This window comes from Pseudogymnoascus destructans (genome assembly GCF_001641265.1).
Source record: "Pseudogymnoascus destructans isolate 20631-21 unplaced genomic scaffold scaffold_2, whole genome shotgun sequence".
NCBI classification, from domain to species: Eukaryota; Fungi; Ascomycota; class Leotiomycetes; order Thelebolales; family Thelebolaceae; genus Pseudogymnoascus; species Pseudogymnoascus destructans.
In genome coordinates this window covers 237,628-259,048 of record NW_020167521.1, presented here as the reverse complement: position 1 = coordinate 259,048, position 21,421 = coordinate 237,628, and the positions used below count along the sequence as shown (strand labels likewise).

The 21,421-nt window shown below is 47.3% G+C and overlaps 4 protein-coding genes across 4 annotated transcripts; 3 read left to right on the top strand and 1 right to left on the bottom strand.

Annotated features, from left to right (window-relative positions):
• Positions 1 to 836: 836 nt before the first annotated feature.
• VC83_00736 (uncharacterized protein) lies at positions 837 to 4,178 on the top strand. Its single transcript, XM_024464423.1, has 5 exons — positions 837 to 1,426; positions 1,477 to 1,971; positions 2,029 to 2,959; positions 3,018 to 3,249; positions 3,298 to 4,178. The coding sequence occupies exons 2-5, from the start codon at positions 1,854 to 1,856 to the stop codon at positions 3,670 to 3,672; spliced, it is 1,656 nt and encodes a 551-aa protein (XP_024327695.1). The 5' UTR covers positions 837 to 1,426; positions 1,477 to 1,853; the 3' UTR covers positions 3,673 to 4,178.
• Positions 4,179 to 5,317: 1,139 nt separating this feature from the next.
• VC83_00735 (uncharacterized protein) lies at positions 5,318 to 5,893 on the top strand (the record flags this gene model as incomplete). Its single annotated transcript, XM_024464422.1, has 2 exons — positions 5,318 to 5,552; positions 5,580 to 5,893. The coding sequence occupies 2 exons, from the start codon at positions 5,318 to 5,320 to the stop codon at positions 5,891 to 5,893; spliced, it is 549 nt and encodes a 182-aa protein (XP_024327696.1).
• A 381-nt stretch (positions 5,894 to 6,274) lies between these two features.
• On the bottom strand, positions 6,275 to 9,121 carry VC83_00734 (uncharacterized protein). The gene is made up of 5 exons (XM_024464421.1): positions 8,843 to 9,121; positions 8,747 to 8,775; positions 8,585 to 8,686; positions 8,359 to 8,460; positions 6,275 to 8,298 (listed from the first exon to the last, which is right to left on the bottom strand). The coding sequence occupies exons 1-5, from the start codon at positions 8,947 to 8,949 to the stop codon at positions 6,701 to 6,703; spliced, it is 1,938 nt and encodes a 645-aa protein (XP_024327697.1). The 5' UTR covers positions 8,950 to 9,121; the 3' UTR covers positions 6,275 to 6,700.
• Positions 9,122 to 9,246: 125 nt separating this feature from the next.
• Positions 9,247 to 12,530, top strand: VC83_00733 (uncharacterized protein). Its single transcript, XM_024464420.1, has 6 exons — positions 9,247 to 9,851; positions 9,906 to 9,979; positions 10,044 to 10,403; positions 10,457 to 10,893; positions 10,954 to 11,261; positions 11,327 to 12,530. Exons 1-6 carry the CDS (start codon positions 9,702 to 9,704, stop codon positions 12,239 to 12,241), a joined length of 2,244 nt encoding a protein of 747 aa, XP_024327698.1. The 5' UTR covers positions 9,247 to 9,701; the 3' UTR covers positions 12,242 to 12,530.
• Positions 12,531 to 21,421: the final 8,891 nt, after the last annotated feature.

Genomic DNA, 21,421 nt, shown 5'->3' with positions numbered 1-21,421 from the left:
CAGCCTTGGGAATTAACACCCTGTATTACTGTAGCCCATTCACGATTGCCAGGCTGTACTTTCTTTGCCTTCGTACGTCCATCAGAGCTTGTTACCACTGTTGCAGTTGAAATAATGCCCATCATAAACCCTGTCTCATCGAAGTTGTAAATATCCGCATCGTGGATGCCGTACTTCACAATTGTGTTTGGCACAAGCTCAAACCAGCTACGAATAATTACTGGGTCTTCGCATTTAGCCCTCTGATAGTCGTATTTGCGCTGGAACCTTGTTTTGAGTTCTATGCGACGTTTAACAAAGTTGGAAGCCCAGCGCGTCTTGACAGGTAACGAGTCGCGTGTCGCGAGAAGTTGATTTGCAATATCTCCCACAACAGACAATCAGGGAGGAAATCCTTTAGCAGCTAGGTCGAGAATATACTGGACAAGGATTGATTCCTCTAAGTCGGTCATTTTCCGCAAATTGGCAGAAATATCGCGTCGTGAATGCATACCATGCTTACGACGACTAAGCTTCTGATGATCGACAGAATAGAGCTTTCCAGCAGCTCGAGCACTTAGCTTAGGGTCATTTTGCATCGCCTGAAGAGCTAATATAACTTGGCGTTCATCGTTTTTCTGCGGCATCTTTTGTTGTGAAGGGATTTACTGTTTACTAGAGGAGTTGTGTGGATTCAAGGTAGTGTATCATTCGTTATGCACGCACGTTATATGGTGAAATTGTAGATATTTTCAAGCTACCTATCACGTGCTGCATACATGTGATCGTGGTCGGTCTGCTAAGGAACCGTTAGGGGACTACACCGGTCTGGGCGGTTTGGTCTGTATTTCCAGACCGGACCGCGGTCCGGTCTGGAAATATTTCGAACCGACGGTTCCGAACCGATATTCCCCCATGACGCACACTATTCCCTGCTGCACTGCTGGGCTGTGATCAATCGTCAGAGAGGAGGTAGCATCGAATATCACAGCTCGATCCCGTTACTCCTACGACGCTGGGGAATAGCTACACAGATTAGGAGCCGTTCTATTGTCGTCACGTTAGGAAGGTTTAGAACGGATCAACAAATCACATACACACACTTCCTCCAAGATAACAGACGAACCACAGTTGGATCATAAGCGAGGGTTCATTGGTATGGAACCAAACCAGATTGGAGCAGGCCAAAATCCCTCACCCACAACGGCATAATATTTCCTGCCATGGGAACTGAAGTCTATTATCCGTAAATATGTTTGAGCTAGCGCCGGCCCCCTTCCAAGAGCATTGCTGTGGCCTATTGCGTCTTCGTCTCTTGTATTCAAATCAGCAGTAGCATATATAAATTGCCTTGAGACGAACCAGTGCGTCGCTGTCGCCGAATGTTCCCGTCGGCCAAGTTGAATAATAGCCAATAGCCTGAATCTGGATTCACACTCTGAACAACGTGAGTGGACGCATCCAGGTAGTTGGCATGACTTAATGTCAGGCATAAAGGTCTGTGAATTGTGAATTGTCGCAACGGCAGCAGCGCTACGCTAAGGCACTTGTTTCGAGCTGTTAATAAACGAAATCACAACGACCCTCCTCTTGCCTCCCCATGAAGCACGACATATATTTATATCTCCATTCTGAATTACACCCGTCTCACTCGAACCCGGAAGCAACGCGACTGCGGTCTTTGCTGGTATAGACAGGACTATATTCCCAGATGCTCAATAACATCAGACGAACGATCCTTCCTTCAATCCAGCCGCTGCTGGCTCTGTGCTGCAGCGAAGACGATACGGGAGTTAGCTAACACTTGCTAGGGATCTGTTTCGAATTCTGGAAGGCTTAAAGAGAGCAGGAACCTATTGAGGTTGTTGGCCAAGATGCCTACCTTGGCAGTGACAAATTTTAACATTGTTTGCTCGGTGCTTGGCGGCTTCATTACTTTGTTTGGACTGGTATCTTATTTATTCAAGGAGAAGTTCTACCTCTCTGAAGCATGTATGCTCATCCTGAGCCTTTACTATTATATGACTAGGCTAACAGTTGAGATCCCAGTGATATCGTTGCTCGCAGGAGTCATCCTCTCCCCTCACGCTGCGAATTTTATCAAACCATTCGAGTATACAATCACGCAGGCCAATCTCGATACCACGACGTTATACTTTAGCCGCCTTGTGCTTGGCATACAATTGGTCATCGCAGGTGTTCAACTCCCGAGTCGATACCTTCAGAAAGAATGGAGACCACTCTCGCTCCTCCTTGGCCCAGTCATGGCAACCATGTGGCTAACCAGCAGTCTTCTCATCTGGGCCATGGTCCCGCACCTACCGTTTCTCCATGCTTTGGCTATTGGCGCATGCGTTACGCCTACAGATCCCATCCTTTCGAACAGCATTGTGAAAGGGAAGTTTGCAGACAAGAACATTCCTAAGGACTTGCAAAAGATCATTATCGCTGAATCTGGGGCAAACGACGGGTTGGGGTATCCCTTCGTTTTCTTGTCCCTCTACCTGATCAAGTACACGTCCGAGGGAGGACTCGGTCAGGGAGGAGGAGCGCGAACAGCAATAGGACTCTGGTTTGGCGAGACCTTGGGGTACACAATTCTGCTCAGTGTCATCTACGGTGCTACTGTTGGATGGATAGCAAAGGAGCTACTCCATTGGGCTGAGGAGAAGAACTTTGTGGACCGAGAGAGCTTCCTGGTCTTTGCCATCACGTTAGCATTGTTCATCGTAGGCACGTGTGGCATGATCGGTAGCGACGATGTCCTGGCTTGCTTCATTGCCGGGAATACTTTCACTTGGGACGACTGGTTCCGGCTGGAAACACTGGACGATTCTCTACAGCCTACCATTGACATGCTCCTCAATCTCTCCATCTTCATATGGTTCGGTGCGGTCTGCCCGTGGGAGAGCTTCGCGCGGAATTCTGTGGTGCCGATTTACCGTCTAGTCTTTCTCGGTATCTTAATTCTCCTTCTACGGTATGGAATCGATTCCTTACCCCGTGGTTCTGACCGATATTCTAAACTCTCCTCTCAGGCGCCTTCCCATAATCTTTGCCCTCCACAGATCAATTCGTCAGATCGACGAGGCTAGGCAAGCAATATTTGTTGGGTTCTTTGGGCCGATCGGCGTATCCGCTGTCTTCTACATATATATCAGTCTTGAATTCCTCGAAACTATTACAGTAGACGGTGTTCAGCGAGCCGATGCTGCGAAGCTCGGTGAGACCCTCACGATTGTTGTTTGGTTCTTGGCTATATGTAGCATCGTAAGTCTGAGCCCTAGAATTCTCGTAAATGCTAGTTGACAATCCAAGGTCGTACACGGTCTCAGTATCCCCTTAGGAAAACTCGGCTTCTTTCTGCCAAAGACGCTGTCCCGAGCATTCCCATCACAAGGCAACGACGAGGTTCCGGCCTTCCAAATTATGGACCGTGTCCGAACTTCGCGGGCTGATATTCTGCGGGAACGCAAGAAGATGCGTGGAGAACCTTCAAGGCAATCGACACCTAATCTCTCGGCTTCGACTTTGACAACTCGGCCGATTTATAGGATTGGCGGAAGGGTGATAAGGGATGGGAATACGGGAACTGCTACGACGGCCGAGAGTAGCCGGCCATCAACTCCACCCGCTGTTGTCACTAATCGCACGATTCGATTCCCTGATGATGAACGGCCGGCGGCTCTTTGAGCCAGAGGCAGCATCCGAAGCAGCGCTTGCCCACTAGCTCTGTCAGAGGGAATGCTCAACGTCTCGGCAGGGATGGACAGTTCAATAAACTCTGGATGACACTTTGGCCGAATTCCATATAAAAGGGCAGTGCGGCGCGGGCGGGAAGGCTTGAGGAGCATGGCTATCGCCGCCAAATCTTGGCGGCGATAGCCATGCCTGATCCGCTGCGTGCTACACCTGGTTTGGTTGACAGCTGTTAAGCGAGCCTCAATTAACCCTCCATGCACTGTTGAGCAGCGGCCCATGGGATATTTCGCATGAGGCAGAGCCTGACCCAGAAGTCTTTGCTGCTTTGTGCTCTGTGAAAATCTTTAGATATATTATGGGGCCAGTAAGAAGACCGCCCCGAATTTGTATGCGAGATTTAAATAAACGGAAGTGATAAAGCTCACGTTCATTCACTAGCAAGCCCACGTGACGTGTAATAATATAGACTCGCCGATAGCTCCCCCACGACCACAGACACAAGATGCAGTCAGCTCGAGCATTAGTGACACGAAGGGTAAACTGACGACCATTCCTCCAGATGAACATCACTAACCGCGATCTAGGAGAGGCCTCTCTAATTCAAATGAAACGGCATTTGACTGGCGACCTTGAACGTGCAGGTCAACACGTGCGTCATGGCTTGGAATCCAGCAAATTCGCACGCTCCTTAAAGTTATGGGAGTGCTAGCAGTGACTATGATCATCTCGGAGGGCTGCTCACCCCTGCTCAATCAGCCTTAGGTGCTGTCCAAGGGATCGAAGTCGTGCATCCTCACATCTCAAAAGGCACCTTGATTGGGGTCACTGATGCCATTCTAGTCGTGCTATTTGTCATTGAGCCGCTCGGGATTACTAAAATGACTTTTGCATTCGCGCCCATTATTATCATCTGGCTCGGCTTCAACGCGGTTTTTGGTATATACAACCTTGCCAAATATGACGCCAGCGTATTCGAAGCTTTCAACCCCGGCTGTGGTTTTGAATTCCTGATCCGCAACGGGGGGCATGCCTGGAGAATGCTTGGTGGCATTTTGCTAGCCGAGTCGAGGCTCTCTTCGCCGACCTTGGAGCTTTAAGTAGGAGAGCGGTTCAGCTAAGCTGGTTGTGCTACACGCTTCCGTTTGGCGTATACCGGGCAAGCGGCTTATATCAGCGTTCATCCGGAGGCATACTCGAAACCTTTTTTCAATTCAATGCCGCCAGGAACCATTTATGCGGCCCTAGTCATCGCAATTCTAGCCGCCATTGTTGCCTCACAAGCTATTATAACAGCAGCGTTTCAGGCGAGGATCAAAGCATCGAACCACGAAAATTGACAGACTCTTTCCTTAGCTGCTCGCCCAAGTTATGAAGCTCTTATACTTTCCACAGAGCAAAGCGATTCACACGTCTTAACATTTTCCATGGTTAACTTTATATCCCAGTCGCGAACTGGCTTCTCATGATTGGAACGATAATGGTAGCATCGATTTAACAACAATGTATGTCGTCGGTCCGCCAAGTTCATTGCCTCGGGTATTGATCTTGCCTACAGACTACATCTCTTGGAAATGCGTATGGTGTCTGCATTATGTTCGTGACCTTCTTCGACTCATGTATGGTCTCATTGGCAGCTATGTTTGTATGGCGCATTAGCCCCTTTATAGCCGTCCTACCATGGCTCATAATTGCCTGTATGAACGGTACATACCTCTCTTCTGCGCTCGCAAAGGTCCCCGATGGTGCCTGGTTCACCATCACGCTCGCCGCTATACTCGCATCCGTTCTTCTAGTGTGGAGATTCGGCAAGGAACAGCAATGGTTTGCCGAAGCCGAGGATCGCTTTCCCACTTCGCATTTTGTTACGAGAGGTTTAGACGGCTAGACGCGTCTTACAGACCGATATGGTGGCGTTCCTCTAAGCACAACGAAGGGCTTCGACAAGGCCGGCGAGACTACCCCAATAGTCTTCAGCCACTTTGTTCTCAAGCTTACTGCGATGCTAGAAGTTAGCGTCTTCTTCCATCTAAGGCCCCTCGAGACTCCTTTGGTGGCACCAGAGAACCGGCACGCTGTTTCACGGCTTGCAATCCCTAACTGCTACCATCTTGTGGTTCGCTACGGATACAACGACGAAATCATAACCCCAAATCTTGCCTCCCTCATCGCGGAACAGATCCGCAGATATCTGATTGAGAATCAGATCCTTTGAAGAGAAGTTTCTCCGGACTTACCTGCAACTATTATGAACGAGAATCGGATTAACGCTACGGACCATGCTACGACAACTAGCCTGGAGAAAAGAAAATGGTCAGTCAAGAGGGAGACGATAGTGAACTGGCTAAACTTGAGGATGCATACACGCACAAAGTGCTCTATGTCATAGGCAAAGAGCAGATGAAGATTAAGGAGGGTACGAATTACGGTAGGAGGATATTGCTGTGGGTCTTTTTGTGGATCAGGGATAATACCAGGAACAAGATAGCTAACCTTCGGGTCCCAACGGACAAGGTGATTGAGGTCGGATTCTTAAAGGATATTTAGCTTCTACACATATCTAGAATGCACATTATATGAACATGATTTATGAAGTTCTTCTACTAGATAACTGTCTGCATCAAAGGTGACATATATAGGGAGGTTTGACTTCGAAGACAGCGGTAAAGTCTGACTAGGCGCCTCGTATTCTTGCTGCCCGATATGTTCTTGAAGATCAATGGTTATAGCTCCAGAAGACGCCCATGGCACATGATGCTGTTAATCATGACATCACCAGTATGCATATTGCAGTGCCGACGAGCCAGTGGGATGCCAAACAGCTAGGACAGAACTACCAGTCTATCGCGGCTCCTCTTGAATCATGGACTCCAGACATTATGAAATTTCGTAATGCAGCAACGGAGTATTGACGATGACCCTGCCAAGGTGGTATTTGGATATGGACGCTGGTGCAAAGCCGGCCTCGAAGAACCAATTATGCCCTCTTCGAAGCGAAGTCCATTGGGATGGAAAGGTATTCTCAAGTCGCGCGACTGGATCCCGTTCTACTGCTTCTAACCATAGACCGTCGTTGCAAGACAGGCTCTGGACTCGACTCCCTTAGTGGCCTCGCAATGATGTCATTCTCTACAATATAGTCAGTCAACAAGTCGATCTTGTCTAAGATCGCCTCAGGGGGGTCTGTTTCGAAAACCGCCTGTATGTCTCCATGAGGAGAAAATCCAGAAAAGGTCCAAGGGAAAAGCTTGCTGCGTTTTGACGGGCCATGAGGTCGTCCGTTGGTCACCCGCCAAAGTTGATTTCGCTCGTAGATGCTAATAAGCAAAAGGATGGGAGCGTTAAGGATGCGAATCATCGCAACGTTCACAGTGTGAAACCATCGCGGAGAGAGGAGGAGCTTCAGCGGAAGGAGGATCAACAGCGCTATAACGTTACAAGGCGGGCGATAGGCGAATATGGCATCGCTTTTCACGCCCTCAAAGGTGAGCACCGCCCGCCGGAAATGGATCTCGGCGGTCGCATTTGCAACAATCTTGGAGAATGTATTAGTGAGCATCGAAACAAGAATGGTCAGAAAGAGCGTATTGCCCAGAAAAGCGAACGCGATCATGAGCGACGGCCCGAGAACAAGGTGGAAGTCCACGGAGCGCTCGATTCCTGTCCCATCAAGCCCAAACCAGATCCAGAGCATCCATTTAGAGATGGTGGCCGGGTCGGGCGCGTCGCGGCTGCCATCCTGGTTGCTGACGTCGAGAAGCCACTTCATGGAGAGAAAGAAGCCAGCAAAACACCAGATTGCCAGCAGTGTTAGGACCATGAAATCTCTCATCATGGCTCGGAGCGAGATAAAAAGCATGTTGTCTGGCATCAAGTTGAATGCAAGACGGGGTAGGAGAACCGGCGCCGCTATAGCCAGTATGTTGAGCGCATCCTCCCCTAGATGGAGACGGCCGCTCGCCAATGCATACATCCGTGTCGTAAAATAGGTAGCATAGATGAGGAAGAACGTAATATCTAAGAATGACCACAGATTCTGCGTATGAACCTTCCACCCGTGCTCTATGATTGCAGCAAACTCCTCTAGTATCCAACCGGTAGCATAAGCACAGAAGATGATTTCGTAGATCGTAATTTTAAGCCCTTCGCGGCTAACCATTGTGAGTACGTACAGGACTAAAAGGGCTGCAAACTGGCAGACTTCAATCATGCCGCGAAGCCGTGGGACGATCAGCCGGTAGTGGTTTAGAAGAGGTGCTTTTTGAGGATTGTAGAGAGAAATCGGGTTGTGTTTGTAATGATCGGGCAAGATGTCGACAAATGATAGCGGCGTATAAATGACCTGTCCTCGATAGATTGCATCTACCACCTTCTGGCAGGCGGAAGAGCAGAGGAAGGTTTTGCTTTCGGAGATTATGGCCACCTCTAAGGCCGGCAGCTTCCTTTCGTAGCCCCCTCTCCACTGAACTGGCCATTGCAAGGCGCTGGGCTTCTTCTGCAGGACCTCATCAGGGGCGTTTTGAAAAGGCTCAAAACCAGCCACGAGAATGTTGGCTAGCAACAACAGACCCTCATGACCTGGGTTGTCATCGTCGAAACGTCGGAGAACTCGGGTAGCGACTTGAGTTCAGAGTCAGCATGTAAAAGGAAATGAAACAAAAAATCCGGAAATCTGCGTACCGAGCTCACAGAGAGTAGCGCGAGTGATGTTGACTGTCTGGAGGTGGCCTTGATATGACTGTTCGCGAAGGAATTGCATCCGGTTGACGAGGAGACAATACACTTGGGCTCAGGGTTAACTCCGCTCTTGGTCGATAAGGATGGAAGCATCGTAGTGCAGAGAGGGGTGTGTTTTAATCCATAGGACTAGAAGCATCTGAGGTCTAGAAACAGGATGTGTACCTACCAACAGATACGTCACTGGGATTGTAGAGTCGATCCACGAGGGCCCTCACAATGAGTATATTCATCCGTGGCTCCTGGAGCTGCTCCAGGGAATACGGATCATCTGGTCAAAATCTTTAGATTCCCGCTCCCTTCCCGCCGAAGGTGTCGCAAGAATACTGACCTATACTGGAAACGATAAGCTTGCGAATCCTACAAACGGTCAGCCTAAACCAATCCGCAGAGTGATTATGAATTCCCTTCGAGTTCGAGGACGCACCGGTGGATCGTTATATACACTGGCAGGTCAGCATGAGGATCGGGGGTGAAATGCTCGCCCGGGGCGTGTTCTAGGAGTGCGTCACGATCATTGAACGTAGGCTCCATTCCCACTGAGACGGGTCTATGAGGTGGAGAGAGACACGATGGGGGGGATAGATGGCCTGACTGCGTGGAGGATGCTGTAAAATGCACTTCCTGTGCTGGTGAGAATTGTGAAGCTACCCAGGTTTAACTAATGCCAGCTGACGTAATGATCTCACTTGTAGACCCTGGAGATATGGCAGATACAGTATGCCAGATGTAACTTACTCCGTACTCTGTGGAGAACCTGAGGCATTTTGGCCTGCACCAAACAGAATTTAAGCAATCTCACCCCCACCCATCGCAATCTCAGCCCCACATCCGTCAAACATCCCTTGTCGCCAGCATAATATGAGAATATGACATCCCTGTAGCGCCTCGGTGGCTTTCTAACAATTAACAATGCGCACATTGCAAATGCAGGCACGGCTGAACACGGTTCAGCATGTGGCAAGCGAACTCGAACCATGCTAATATCGTGTGGTCTGTCTGTCAGTGCGGCAATTTGGCCTCGTCGAATCTGGTCTTGACGATAAGGTGGCTAAGGCACCACTCCTTTGTCGCGAGATTCTATTATGTCAGTTAAGATATGGGATATCTCAGATGTGAAGATTAGGACAACTTTAGATATCCCCTTGTCTTTATCATTTCTGTGAGGGAGATATATAAGGCTGGCAGTTAGCAAATCACCGTTCGCATGTTCTACGACATTGTGCATTTGTCCTTGGAATTAATTTATCACGTTTTGTTGCCGCTCTCAGAAGAAGCTGCGTGGCATGGCCGACATCAGCACTACTCCAGGTAGTCAATCAGGAGATGTGACCGAACATAAAGATCCCTCTCTATCGGAAAAGGCTGAGGACTATGACCTTGACGAGGAAGCTGTGAGAATCGCTGATGAAGATTTGAATCGAAAGAAGAAGCAGGTATGAGGCTACTTGTATAGCAAGCTTCCCGGATACTGATCACGGTGCTCGCAGACACATAAAGGATGGATGCTCGTATGGCTTGCATTCCAATCAACTGGAGTTATATACGGCGATATCGGAACTAGGTATGTATTATCCCCCCCCCCCCGGAAGACTCGCTTGCTGCTTGAGTCCTGACTTGCTCTTTAGTCCTCTATATGTTTACTCATCTACCTTCTCGAATCAACCAACCTACGATGATCTTGTTGGAGCCCTATCCATCATCATCTGGACATTAACTATTATGGTCACTGTAAAGTATATGTTTATAGTTTTGTCAGCTGATGATGACGGGGAGGGAGGGACCTTTGCGCTATACAGCCTCTTAGCTCGCTACGCCCACATCGTCCAGCGGGACCCAAACCTTCAAGGTTCTTTGAGGCTGGAACGGTATCACACAGCGGATATGAAGCTTGCGAATAAGGGCATTCGAACCATGATTGAGAACTCCCAGGTCGCCAAAGTTTGTCTGAAGATTCTGGGGGTCTTGGGAGTTGCTATGGTGATGTCGTAAGTGCACACTTCCAAGGAATTTCCGGGGTGAGAAACTGACAGCCTCTGAGTGACGGTGTCCTCACTCCCGCTCAGTCTATCCTAGGAGCCATTCAAGGCCTCAGGGTCGCACAACCAAACATCTCATCTGCTACTATCGTTGGAACATCATGTGCTATTATCGTCGTTCTTTTTGCTGCGCAACCGTTTGGAACCTCTAAAATTGCAACCTCATTTGCGCCAATCGTCATGATCTGGTTGCTCTTTAATGCCTGCTGTGGCATCTACAATCTTGCAAAATTTGACCACTCAGTCCTCAAAGCCTTCAGCCCATACTTTGCTGGTTCTTTCCTGGTTCGTAACGGGACAGATGGATGGCAGACGCTGAGTGGTTTGTTACTTGCCTTTACTGGAGTTGAAGCCCTCTTCGCCGATCTAGGCGCCTTCAGCAAACGGGCTATCCAGATTTCCTGGCTGTGCTTTGCATTTCCATGTCTACTATTAGCCTGTATGTCCTTAATTCCTCTCTTTTGATCAATTATGATCACTAACGATAACTTTTCCGCAGATATCGGTCAAGCAGCATACATCGCGCAGGATGCTACGGCGACGGCATACACTAACCCGTTCTTCTATACAGTCATTCCAGGAACCTTCTACTTTAGTATCGTGATAGCAGTTATGGCTACAATCGTCGCCTCGCAGGCGATGATTACAGGCTCTTTCCAACTCCTCTCCCAGATTATGAAGATGTCGTACTTCCCTCATATCAAGACTGTGCATACATCTACGCTATTCCATGGTCAAGTTTATATGCCATTAGCGAACTGGTTACTGATGATTGGTTGTGTCATTGTCACTGCTGCATACAGTAATGTAAGTCTGAAGAAAGAACCCGACCAACCACCTCATGTGTTAAAACTGCGCTAATCCGTGTAAAGACCACAAGGATAGGGAACGCCTACGGTGTATGTGTGATCTTCGTAACGTTTATCACAACCTGTCTCATCTCTCTCGTTGCAATACTTGTATGGCGCTTCAACGTCCTCATCGTCATCTTCTTCTTCCTCGTCTTCGGTTCCCTAGATGGCGCGTATCTCTCGGCAGCACTCACTAAAGTCCCTAACGGGGCCTGGTTTACCCTTATGCTTGCATCTATTCTTTCATGCATATTTGTCCTGTGGCGTTTTGGAAAAGAGCAGCAATGGGCCGCAGAAAGGGCAGATCGTTTCCAGCCTTCCCATCTCCTATCTTCGACTGACAAAGGCGAGGACAAACTCACCGCAGCTTACGGTGGTAGTATTGTCTCGAAAACCCCTGGTATAGGCATCTTCTTCGATAAAGCCGGCGACATGGTCCCTATCGTATTCGCACAATTTGTGAGGAAATTCAGTGCGCGGCCAGAGATAATTATTTTCTTCCATATGCGCGCTCTATCCATGCCCTCAATTCCGGAATCCGAGAGGTTCGTCATCCAGCGGACTCCGATCCCCGGCTGCTATCGTATTACTGTACGACATGGCTATACAGATTCGATCGTCTCTCCTGATCTTGGGAGACTACTTGCCGGTCAATTAACTTTATTCATAACCCGCGGCAACTCATCGAATATATCTCCTACAGAGTACCCTCCAGCTGTTCAGGCGGAACTCGATGCCCTCAGTAACGCTTTGGCGTCACAGCTTGTGTATGTGATGGGCAAGGAAGAGATGAAGATTAGACATGGGACAAATATTTTCAGGAGGGTGCTTTTAATGATGTTCCTGTGGATGAGGGAGAATAGTAGGACAAAGATGGCGGATATGAATATTCCGACCGATAGCTTGGTTGAAATGGGCTTTATGAAGGAAATTTAGATGTTGGGGGCTTTTTGTTCGAATTCAATTCTATCCCGAGGAGGTCATGCCACCCTGCTGATAAAAACTCCTCTTCTAATCATGGTCGAATGATAATCGTGATGGTAAGCGATGTGACGATTCGCGGTAGGGGCTATTATTTCTAGGCTGATGATTGTTATATTCTTTAAACTGCTGCTCCGAAGCCTGGCCATAATAAAGCTATTTCGGTTATTCCTACGCGACCGTCACAATTGCGACCGTAAGTACCTCTCCATAGTAATTTGTATGTAAAGATACATAATTAAGCCATTCTATGAAATTATCACTTCTTCGCTCCCACTCCTACCCTCTCTCCCACTCTCACCCTCGCCCTCGCCCTCACTCTCGACCTTAGTTTGGAGGGCTTCCGGGTCAGGAATTAGGTCCTCAAACTCTGGAGGAATTGGGAGGCCAGCTTTCCGAAGAGCTGCTACCCCCTTCTTTCTGAGGCGCTCTTCCTTCTGGGCCTCAATTCCTGCCCGGCGAAGCTGCTTTTGGGCCCGGTTGGCAGCCTGGCGGGCTACTCGAACCCGCTTGGCCTCAAGCTTCTGAGCTGCTAGCTCAGCTTTCTGGGCCCGAAGCTCGTGAGCGTGAGCTGCCGTAAGCTCGGCAGCTCACGCTCACGATCGGCTCGACCGCTTCTTCGACTCCTCAACCTGGCGTCGAAAAGCCAGTAGGTCAAGCTCTTGAAGCTGGCCTCCTACTACAACCTCTTCCGTTCCTGTGAGCCAATTCTTGTAGACTCCTTAAAAGTCTGTAGCCGCATTTTGGTAAGATCCCTCATAAAGGACTGTAGGTCATATGTAACATCCATATCACGTATGGCAGCAAGCACAGCCTCTCTGTGCCAGTGCTTATACGGCTGGAAGATCCCCACATCTAGTGGCTGTAAAATATGAGTAAGATGGGATGGGAATGTGTATATGATAATATTGTGTTTTTCTGCCATAATGATGAAATCATCACTTGTATGGCTCACATGAGAGTCAAGTAGTAGAACCTTCGTTTCCTCAGAGGGGGTATTCTCTGCAAACCCATATCCAGCCTACCAGAAGGTGTACAGGGGCGATTCTACCCGGGAACTTAACAAGTTCATGGCCTCCCTCCGCGCCATTTTCCGCTACCAATTACTCGGTGTTCCACCCACTCGCTTCGCTCGTAGGTGGCGACAGCAAGTTGTGCGTGCGACAGCAAGATGTGCGTACACCGCTATTTTGATATATAGAAAAAATAATAGTATTCTTCATAACGTAGTATCTACAATGCCTCAAAATAACGATCCTACTATGATTGCTCGCCTTAATGAGGCCCAACAGTTCTTCTTAAAACAACCAAGTACATATACAATTGCTTGGGTTGCAAATAAATTCAATGTCAACCGTGAGACACTCCGACGTCGTATTACGAGTACTACGTCTCCTCAATTACCCCACGGAGGTAGCAATCGAGTCTTATCTCAATCGCAAGAGACCGCGGTCTGTCAATTCATATACGACCAACTTGAGCGCGGGGTCCCTGCCAACCGATCTATGATACTACGGGCAGTTGCAGACTTACGACCTAATCGTACGATACCATCACAACGGTGGCTACAACGCTTTCTAAAAGCACACCCCGAATTTCATACAATTCACACGAAGACGTTAAATACACATCGGAAGCAAGCACAAAAGAAAGAGGTGTTTGAGGAATTCTTTCTCACATATAACGCCCTTATTACAAAACATAACATTAAGCCATATAATTTATGGAATGTTGATGAGACAGGCTATATGATTGGGTGTTATAAGTCTACGGCTGTTATTGTACCAATCGGTGTAAAGCAGTGGACTGTTGATAATCCTGAGAATCGGCTCTCTGTTACTGTAATTGAGGCAGTAAATGCAAGTGGTGCTGCACTTGCAGAAGCTATCATTATCCCTGGCAAACTTCATATGGATTCATGGTACAATGATGACCTTGAGCCAAATGCTCTCATTATTGTAAATGAGAGCGGGTATTCAAACGACGACATTGCAATCCAATACCTTATGCATTTTATCCAACTATCTGCAGAGCATATGGCACCAGATGATACTCGCCTCTTATTACTTGACGGCCATGACTCTCATAAAACAGAGCGCTTTCTTACATTAGCAGAAGAGCATAACATTGTTATTTGCTGCCTTCCTGCTCATACAACACATCTATTACAACCTCTTGATGTAGCGGTTTTTAAGCAGTGCAAACACTTTCATCAAAAGGCACTTGATCAAGCAGTACGTAGCTACGACTATGAGTATAAGCTACGTACGTTCCTTTCAGACCTCCCGCAAATCCGACGGCAATCTCTAACTGTCCGTACAATTCAATCTGGTTGGAGAAATACAGGACTATATCCATATAATCCTCCACTTGTAATTGACAAGATACAAGAGACTCGGAATCAAACACCTGATTATGAGCCATTTGCTTCATATAATATTATCTCAACACCGAAAACAACTATGCAAAGTGTGCAAGCGGTTGAACATTGGCAGAAGAGAGCAGAGGAAGCTTTCTCATCGCCTTCAAGAGAAGGGTTTCAATCATTTGCACGTGGAACTACAGTTGTTCTACACCGGGCAGAGCTCTATAAGACCGAGCTAGATATTATGACTCTACGTGCAGTAGAGCAGAAGGCAGCAAAGGCAAGGGCACGGAAATCACTACAGAAAGGAGGGCAGTTATATGCATCAGATGCACGGAAAATGCGGGAAGAGAAGAAAGCAAAGTTGCAAGCAAAAGCAGACGCAAGAGCAGCAAGGGAATCGGACCAAGTAGTAAAGCAGCTACAAGCGCAAGCACGTAAAATCGAAATTGAAGAGCGTAAGGTTGAGAGGAAGCGGGTAGCAGAGCGGAAGAAGGAAGGGTTGAAATCAAAAGTGATCATTTTACGGTATAGTAAGGATCAAAGTGATAGTAGCAATAGTGGCAGTAGCGATAGTGATAGTAGTTCTATTGATTTTATGTTTTAATTATATAGTTATATAGTTGATATATAAGGCGTCTTTTTCTTCGTTTTATGTGTCGCACATCTTGCTGTCGCACGCACAACTTGCTGTCGCCACCTACGAGCGAAGCGAGTGGGTGGAACACCGAGTAGGGGCCTTTCTGACCAAACAAGCCAAGGTGGCCTTCGCAGCCCAGTACCTAGAAGGCGATCCTATGAAGGAATGGGACAATCGATGCGCAGCCCAGCGTGAAGGATATATGGATACCCTCGATATCGCTGGTTTCGAGGAGTTCCTTCGGGACCTCCACGTCGATCCACCGAACTGGCAACGCATCGCAGCCCTCAAGTACAATGGCGCTCTCCAAAGAAAAGGCCAGAGTATATGCAAATTCGTTGCCTACCTCAAGGATTTGGAGTGGGAAATGGAGCCATATACCAAGTTGCAAAGGACTACCCACCTACTGACGAAAATCCACCCAGAGATGAGGCAGCAACTCCTTAAAGGTGTAAGGATGCCTCTGCCCTCAGTGACGGAAAGCATCGGAGTCGGGCAGGTTATGGTCACGTGGGGAGAGTTAGGGCAGGTTAGCCGAGTCGGACCCGTTTCGGGTACTTAAGGGGATTGACTCAACGGGGTTCCTCATCATCTTTTTTGTATCCTTCGTAGTAGACCTACAGGATAGCATCCGTTTAGCCCCCGACTCGCACTCTCATATGCTATTACTGTGAGCTGGGTGCCCTGTGTCCTTACAAAAGGAGGGTATGCAGAGCGTTCCTCTACCCACAGTGAAGCTGTCGTCAATATCCTAGCGATGCTTGAAATGAATAACCAGTGGGTAACAGAGAAGAGCTCTACCCCTGACAAGCATATGTCGAGGGAAGGCAAGGAACACAAGAACGGCTTCCGAGGTGGCTTCCGAGGTGGTTTCCGAGGAAGGAGAGGCAACTTTGGAGGCCGTAAAACCTCACAACCTCCTAAAGGGGCGCAACAACCAGCGCATAGACAGATGCCATCCCAGGGCCGAGACTCAAGGTCAAGCCAGAGCTCAGGCACCTGTTATAACTGTGGTAAGGCAGGCCACCTCGCCAAGGAGTGTCAAAGCCAACACACAGGCTTGGGAATAAGGAAACTCGACACTATGAAGCAAGAGTGACTCTCAGTCGCCCTGACCCCACAGCCTACCACCAGGAAGAGGATGGAAATTGATGTAAGGATGCCTCCGTACCTAGATACTCGAAGAACCTGTCTCAGAACTGTTACGGTCACTACAAACATGGAATCCGACTCGGTGGGGTTTCGAACCAGTAGAGGATCATATAGCGAGTTACACTATAGTGGGGGACGGTAAGTGTATAGGGTTCAGGGCTGATGCAGACCTGTTGCGGTGGAAGGTTCAGGGCTAGAGTTGGGATAACCGAGTTGGGCCCGTTTCGGGTACTTAAGGAAACAGACTCAACGGGGTTCCCCCTTCATCTTTTTTGTATCCTTCGTAGTAGACCTATAGGATAGCATCCGTTTAGCCTCCGACTCGCACTCTCATATGCTATTACTGTGAGCTGGGTGCCCTGTGTCCTTACAAAGAAGGTGACACTGCCTTCGTCCTGGCCTTGAGCTTAGACAACGAGCCGCCAGTCCAATGCCCGAGGGAATACGAAGACTTCGTCGGCGTCTTCTCAGAAGAAGGGGCAGAAGTCCTACCTGAGCTGTAGGAAAACCCACAGTATTGACACCGGAACACAAGATCCACCGTATGGCCCAGTATACAACCTTTCTGAGATGGAACTGGCCACGCTCTGTGGATACCTTCATTCCAGTGAGGAGAAGGAATGGATACGGCAAAGCGTGATGTCATACTGACATTTGTTGCACTCAGTTTGCTATCAAACTCAAGAGCAAACTTAGAAATCTCCTCCTCAAACCTACAAGTCACTATTCATATCTTGGCTTATCACACCAACAACAAGAGCAATACTACTCAACGATTGCTAACAACCCTCTATGATTTATTACATGTCATCACTCCTTAGTTACTAGGCTAATACTACCACATGGCATATCTCTACCAACTAGACGCCTAGGAACATGAATGATAGATCCAAAAGCTTCTACAACCCTCTATGATTCATTACACGTCATCGCTCCTTAGTTACCCACAAGATTGGTTAAGTTATGACATAATCTGTCTATAGGGGTACTCTGACCTTGGACCTCCTTTCACTTCCTATAGGCTAGGAACCTAGGAAATGGTTCTATGGAATTTTCTTACGTTCACTACTGTAATGGTGGGTGCACCAGATGTGAGAATCCAGCCACCCAAGGAAGGGGATGATTTTACAAAGACAACACACTGTCTTAGGAAACAGAGCCAAAGGGTTGTAGCTTAGACTATACCACAATGCAGCAATCAGGTGTATGATGTAGTGGAGTGGCTTAGAGAAGTTGTAACAAATGTTGAGTCTGAGAACTCAGGGTTAAGTCGGAGGTTAGCACCTCACTGACTTTTCAGAAACAAGGAGTAACAAGATTAATGCTTGGAAGCTTGTAAAAGACGTGGAAGTATGTGATAGTCAATTTACTGTATTGTCTGCTTGCCCTTTCTTAAAGAAAGGGCAATCCTATTTATGCCAAAGGAGTGTAGTTCTCTCATTTTCCATGACTTTCCATGACTAACCAGGCTTGGTAAATGTATTAGAAATCAAGTGCGACCCACAACTAGCTTGCTAATCATGTAGTGAACGTAAGAGAATCCCATAGAACCATCTCTTGGGTTCCTAGCCTATACGAAGTGAAAAGGAGGTCCAAGGTCAGAGTACCTATAGACAAATTAAGTCATAACTTAACCAATCTTGTGGGTAACTAAGGAGCGATGACGTGTAATGAATCATAGAGGGTTGTAGAAGCTTCTAGAGCTATCGTTCATGTTCCTAGGCCTCTAGTTGGTAGAGATATGCCATGTGGTAGTATTGGCCCACTCCCTTAAGGAGGAGATTTTCTTAATAACTTGTTGAATGAGTGTCCAAATGATATGCCATCATGTATGTAGCATAAACAGATGTAGTAGAAGAGTTTGCAGCAATCGTTGAGTAGTATTGCTCTTGTTGTTGGTGTGATAAGCCAAAATATGTATGGTGACTTGTAGGGTTGAGGAGGAGATTTCTAAGTTTGCTCTTGAGTTTGATAGCAAACTGAGTGCAACGAATGTCAGTATGACATTCTGGGTTCTCATCCTCCTTGACATTCTCGGTTTGGTCAGGTACAGTGATATTTGTCGCTGTACTCTTGCCTTTGGTAGTTGCTTTCTGGGTGGCCTCCTCGGCCTCAATGACTTGGGAGCGTAATTCCTCTGTAGTTATGTGGAATTGGCCCTTTAAAATTGCACGTTTCCCTTTGCTCTGTGCTCTCTGTGTTTGTATTATTGATCGTAGGTTATCTGCCTCACGTTGGTGTAAGAAGTTGCGTGTATTAAGTCGCTCAGTCTCATCAGCCAACCGACGGATATATCAAGTAGTGGGTGTGTTTAGGACTGTACACGTCTCTAAGGCCGTAACCAGGACAGTGTTCGCTTTGCGCAATGTAGAACAGTCTGGTGGACTACTGTTCTGAAAGACAGTGTCAAAAATATCGTACTCAGTTGGTGTTTTTGGTCGATCATCTGTCACATCTGTATGTTGGAGCGTCACCATCCAGATCACCCGTTGAGGGTGGAAAGGTTGTAGACCAGCGCCCCTCCACGCAGATGTAATATTATGAGTAGATAGTGCAATTGCTCTCGCTTTGATGTATGCAGATAACCATTCTGCTTTTTGTATGCGTGTAAGTTGCGTTTCATTCAAATGTGAGAGCGCACTTGGGAGATGTTTTTTCAATGGTCCAAAGACTGCAACATCGAGTGGTTGCAACACATGCGAAGTGTGCGGTGGGAGGACAAGTATAGATATTCGATTTTGCATACAATGGGATATAAAGCCTCCACTTATATGACTGTCGTGGCCATCGCATATGAGTAACCGTTGTTGTTGTGCTCCATTAGATGTCGCTTTCACATGCGTTGCTGGTTCAAACACGCGTTTTAACCACTCAATGCCATGTAAGTTGCTTGTCCAACCCTTTGTATTAGCAGAGAAGTGCCATTTATCGATAACCTCAGGAGGGATCCAGTTTTGTAAGACGTTCCGACCCTTGAATATAATAAGAGGGTTAATGGTCGTTCCATCCATACAGATGCATTCAACAGCAGACACCCATTCCTGCCGGCCTTGGTGTGCCTGGTGACATGTACGGAATGTAGAATCAACGATGATCCGAGTACACTCCATAGTGCCAATCGAAAATCCAGTTTCATCCATGTTATACACATTGTGTTCTTGTATTCCTAGACATGCCACAAGGTCCTTGTACGCGTCAAACCACCCCGTTAACACATCTTTTGTAACTCCACTCATTCTTTGTGCTTCGACCCGTCTGCCTAGTTGGATTTGTAAATGCGGATGTCGTTTTATAAACCGTGGGACCCAGTCTTGTCCAAGGGGAAAGTTCGGAATCTCTTCGTGATGCATGTGTTGGGCATGTTGACTGTTAGGGTGCGACAGTTCGAAAACGCGGCATCTGTTGACACGGATTTCGTCAGCAATATCCCGCAATATACAGTGACTAGGAGCATATCCACTAATTGTTAGCACCTTAATCCACTTTAAAAGTGTCTGCTCTTGCGCTGGCGATAGCAGTTGTTGTTGTTGTCGAGCTTCTCTCCGTGACAGTTTCCCATTAACGCGTTGAAGGACTGTGTCTGGCCGAAGGTGTACTCGGTGTTCCACCCACTCGCTTCGCTCGTAGGTGGCGACAGCAAGTTGTGCGTGCGACAGCAAGATGTGCGACACATAAAACGAAGAAAAAGACGCCTTATATATCAACTATATAACTATATAATTAAAACATAAAATCAATAGAACTACTATCACTATCGCTACTGCCACTATTGCTACTATCACTTTGATCCTTACTATACCGTAAAATGATCACTTTTGATTTCAACCCTTCCTTCTTCCGCTCTGCTACCCGCTTCCTCTCAACCTTACGCTCTTCAATTTCGATTTTACGTGCTTGCGCTTGTAGCTGCTTTACTACTTGGTCCGATTCCCTTGCTGCTCTTGCGTCTGCTTTTGCTTGCAACTTTGCTTTCTTCTCTTCCCGCATTTTCCGTGCATCTGATGCATATAACTGCCCTCCTTTCTGTAGTGATTTCCGTGCCCTTGCCTTTGCTGCCTTCTGCTCTACTGCACGTAGAGTCATAATATCTAGCTCGGTCTTATAGAGCTCTGCCCGGTGTAGAACAACTGTAGTTCCACGTGCAAATGATTGAAACCCTTCTCTTGAAGGCGATGAGAAAGCTTCCTCTGCTCTCTTCTGCCAATGTTCAACCGCTTGCACACTTTGCATAGTTGTTTTCGGTGTTGAGATAATATTATATGAAGCAAATGGCTCATAATCAGGTGTTTGATTCCGAGTCTCTTGTATCTTGTCAATTACAAGTGGAGGATTATATGGATATAGTCCTGTATTTCTCCAACCAGATTGAATTGTACGGACAGTTAGAGATTGCCGTCGGATTTGCGGGAGGTCTGAAAGGAACGTACGTAGCTTATACTCATAGTCGTAGCTACGTACTGCTTGATCAAGTGCCTTTTGATGAAAGTGTTTGCACTGCTTAAAAACCGCTACATCAAGAGGTTGTAATAGATGTGTTGTATGAGCAGGAAGGCAGCAAATAACAATGTTATGCTCTTCTGCTAATGTAAGAAAGCGCTCTGTTTTATGAGAGTCATGGCCGTCAAGTAATAAGAGGCGAGTATCATCTGGTGCCATATGCTCTGCAGATAGTTGGATAAAATGCATAAGGTATTGGATTGCAATGTCGTCGTTTGAATACCCGCTCTCATTTACAATAATGAGAGCATTTGGCTCAAGGTCATCATTGTACCATGAATCCATATGAAGTTTGCCAGGGATAATGATAGCTTCTGCAAGTGCAGCACCACTTGCATTTACTGCCTCAATTACAGTAACAGAGAGCCGATTCTCAGGATTATCAACAGTCCACTGCTTTACACCGATTGGTACAATAACAGCCGTAGACTTATAACACCCAATCATATAGCCTGTCTCATCAACATTCCATAAATTATAT

Excerpts from the sequence above, each read along its gene's own strand:
- VC83_00736 (XM_024464423.1), top strand. The coding sequence starts at position 1,854 with ATGCCTACCTTGGCAGTGACAAATTTTAACATTGTTTGCTCGGTGCTT. Across the intron at positions 2,960-3,017 it reads ATCTTAATTCTCCTTCTACG|GCGCCTTCCCATAATCTTTG; the intron begins GTATGGAATCGA and ends CTCTCCTCTCAG. Across the intron at positions 3,250-3,297 it reads TCTTGGCTATATGTAGCATC|GTCGTACACGGTCTCAGTAT; the intron begins GTAAGTCTGAGC and ends TGACAATCCAAG.
- VC83_00734 (XM_024464421.1), bottom strand. The coding sequence starts at position 8,949 with ATGGAGCCTACGTTCAATGATCGTGACGCACTCCTAGAACACGCCCCG. Across the intron at positions 8,461-8,584 it reads TCCCAGTGACGTATCTGTTG|TGTATTGTCTCCTCGTCAAC; the intron begins GTAGGTACACAT and ends CCTGAGCCCAAG. Across the intron at positions 8,299-8,358 it reads CGCTACTCTCTGTGAGCTCG|TCGCTACCCGAGTTCTCCGA; the intron begins GTACGCAGATTT and ends TCTGAACTCAAG.
- VC83_00733 (XM_024464420.1), top strand. The coding sequence starts at position 9,702 with ATGGCCGACATCAGCACTACTCCAGGTAGTCAATCAGGAGATGTGACC. Across the intron at positions 9,852-9,905 it reads TGAATCGAAAGAAGAAGCAG|ACACATAAAGGATGGATGCT; the intron begins GTATGAGGCTAC and ends CGGTGCTCGCAG. Across the intron at positions 10,894-10,953 it reads TCCATGTCTACTATTAGCCT|ATATCGGTCAAGCAGCATAC; the intron begins GTATGTCCTTAA and ends ACTTTTCCGCAG.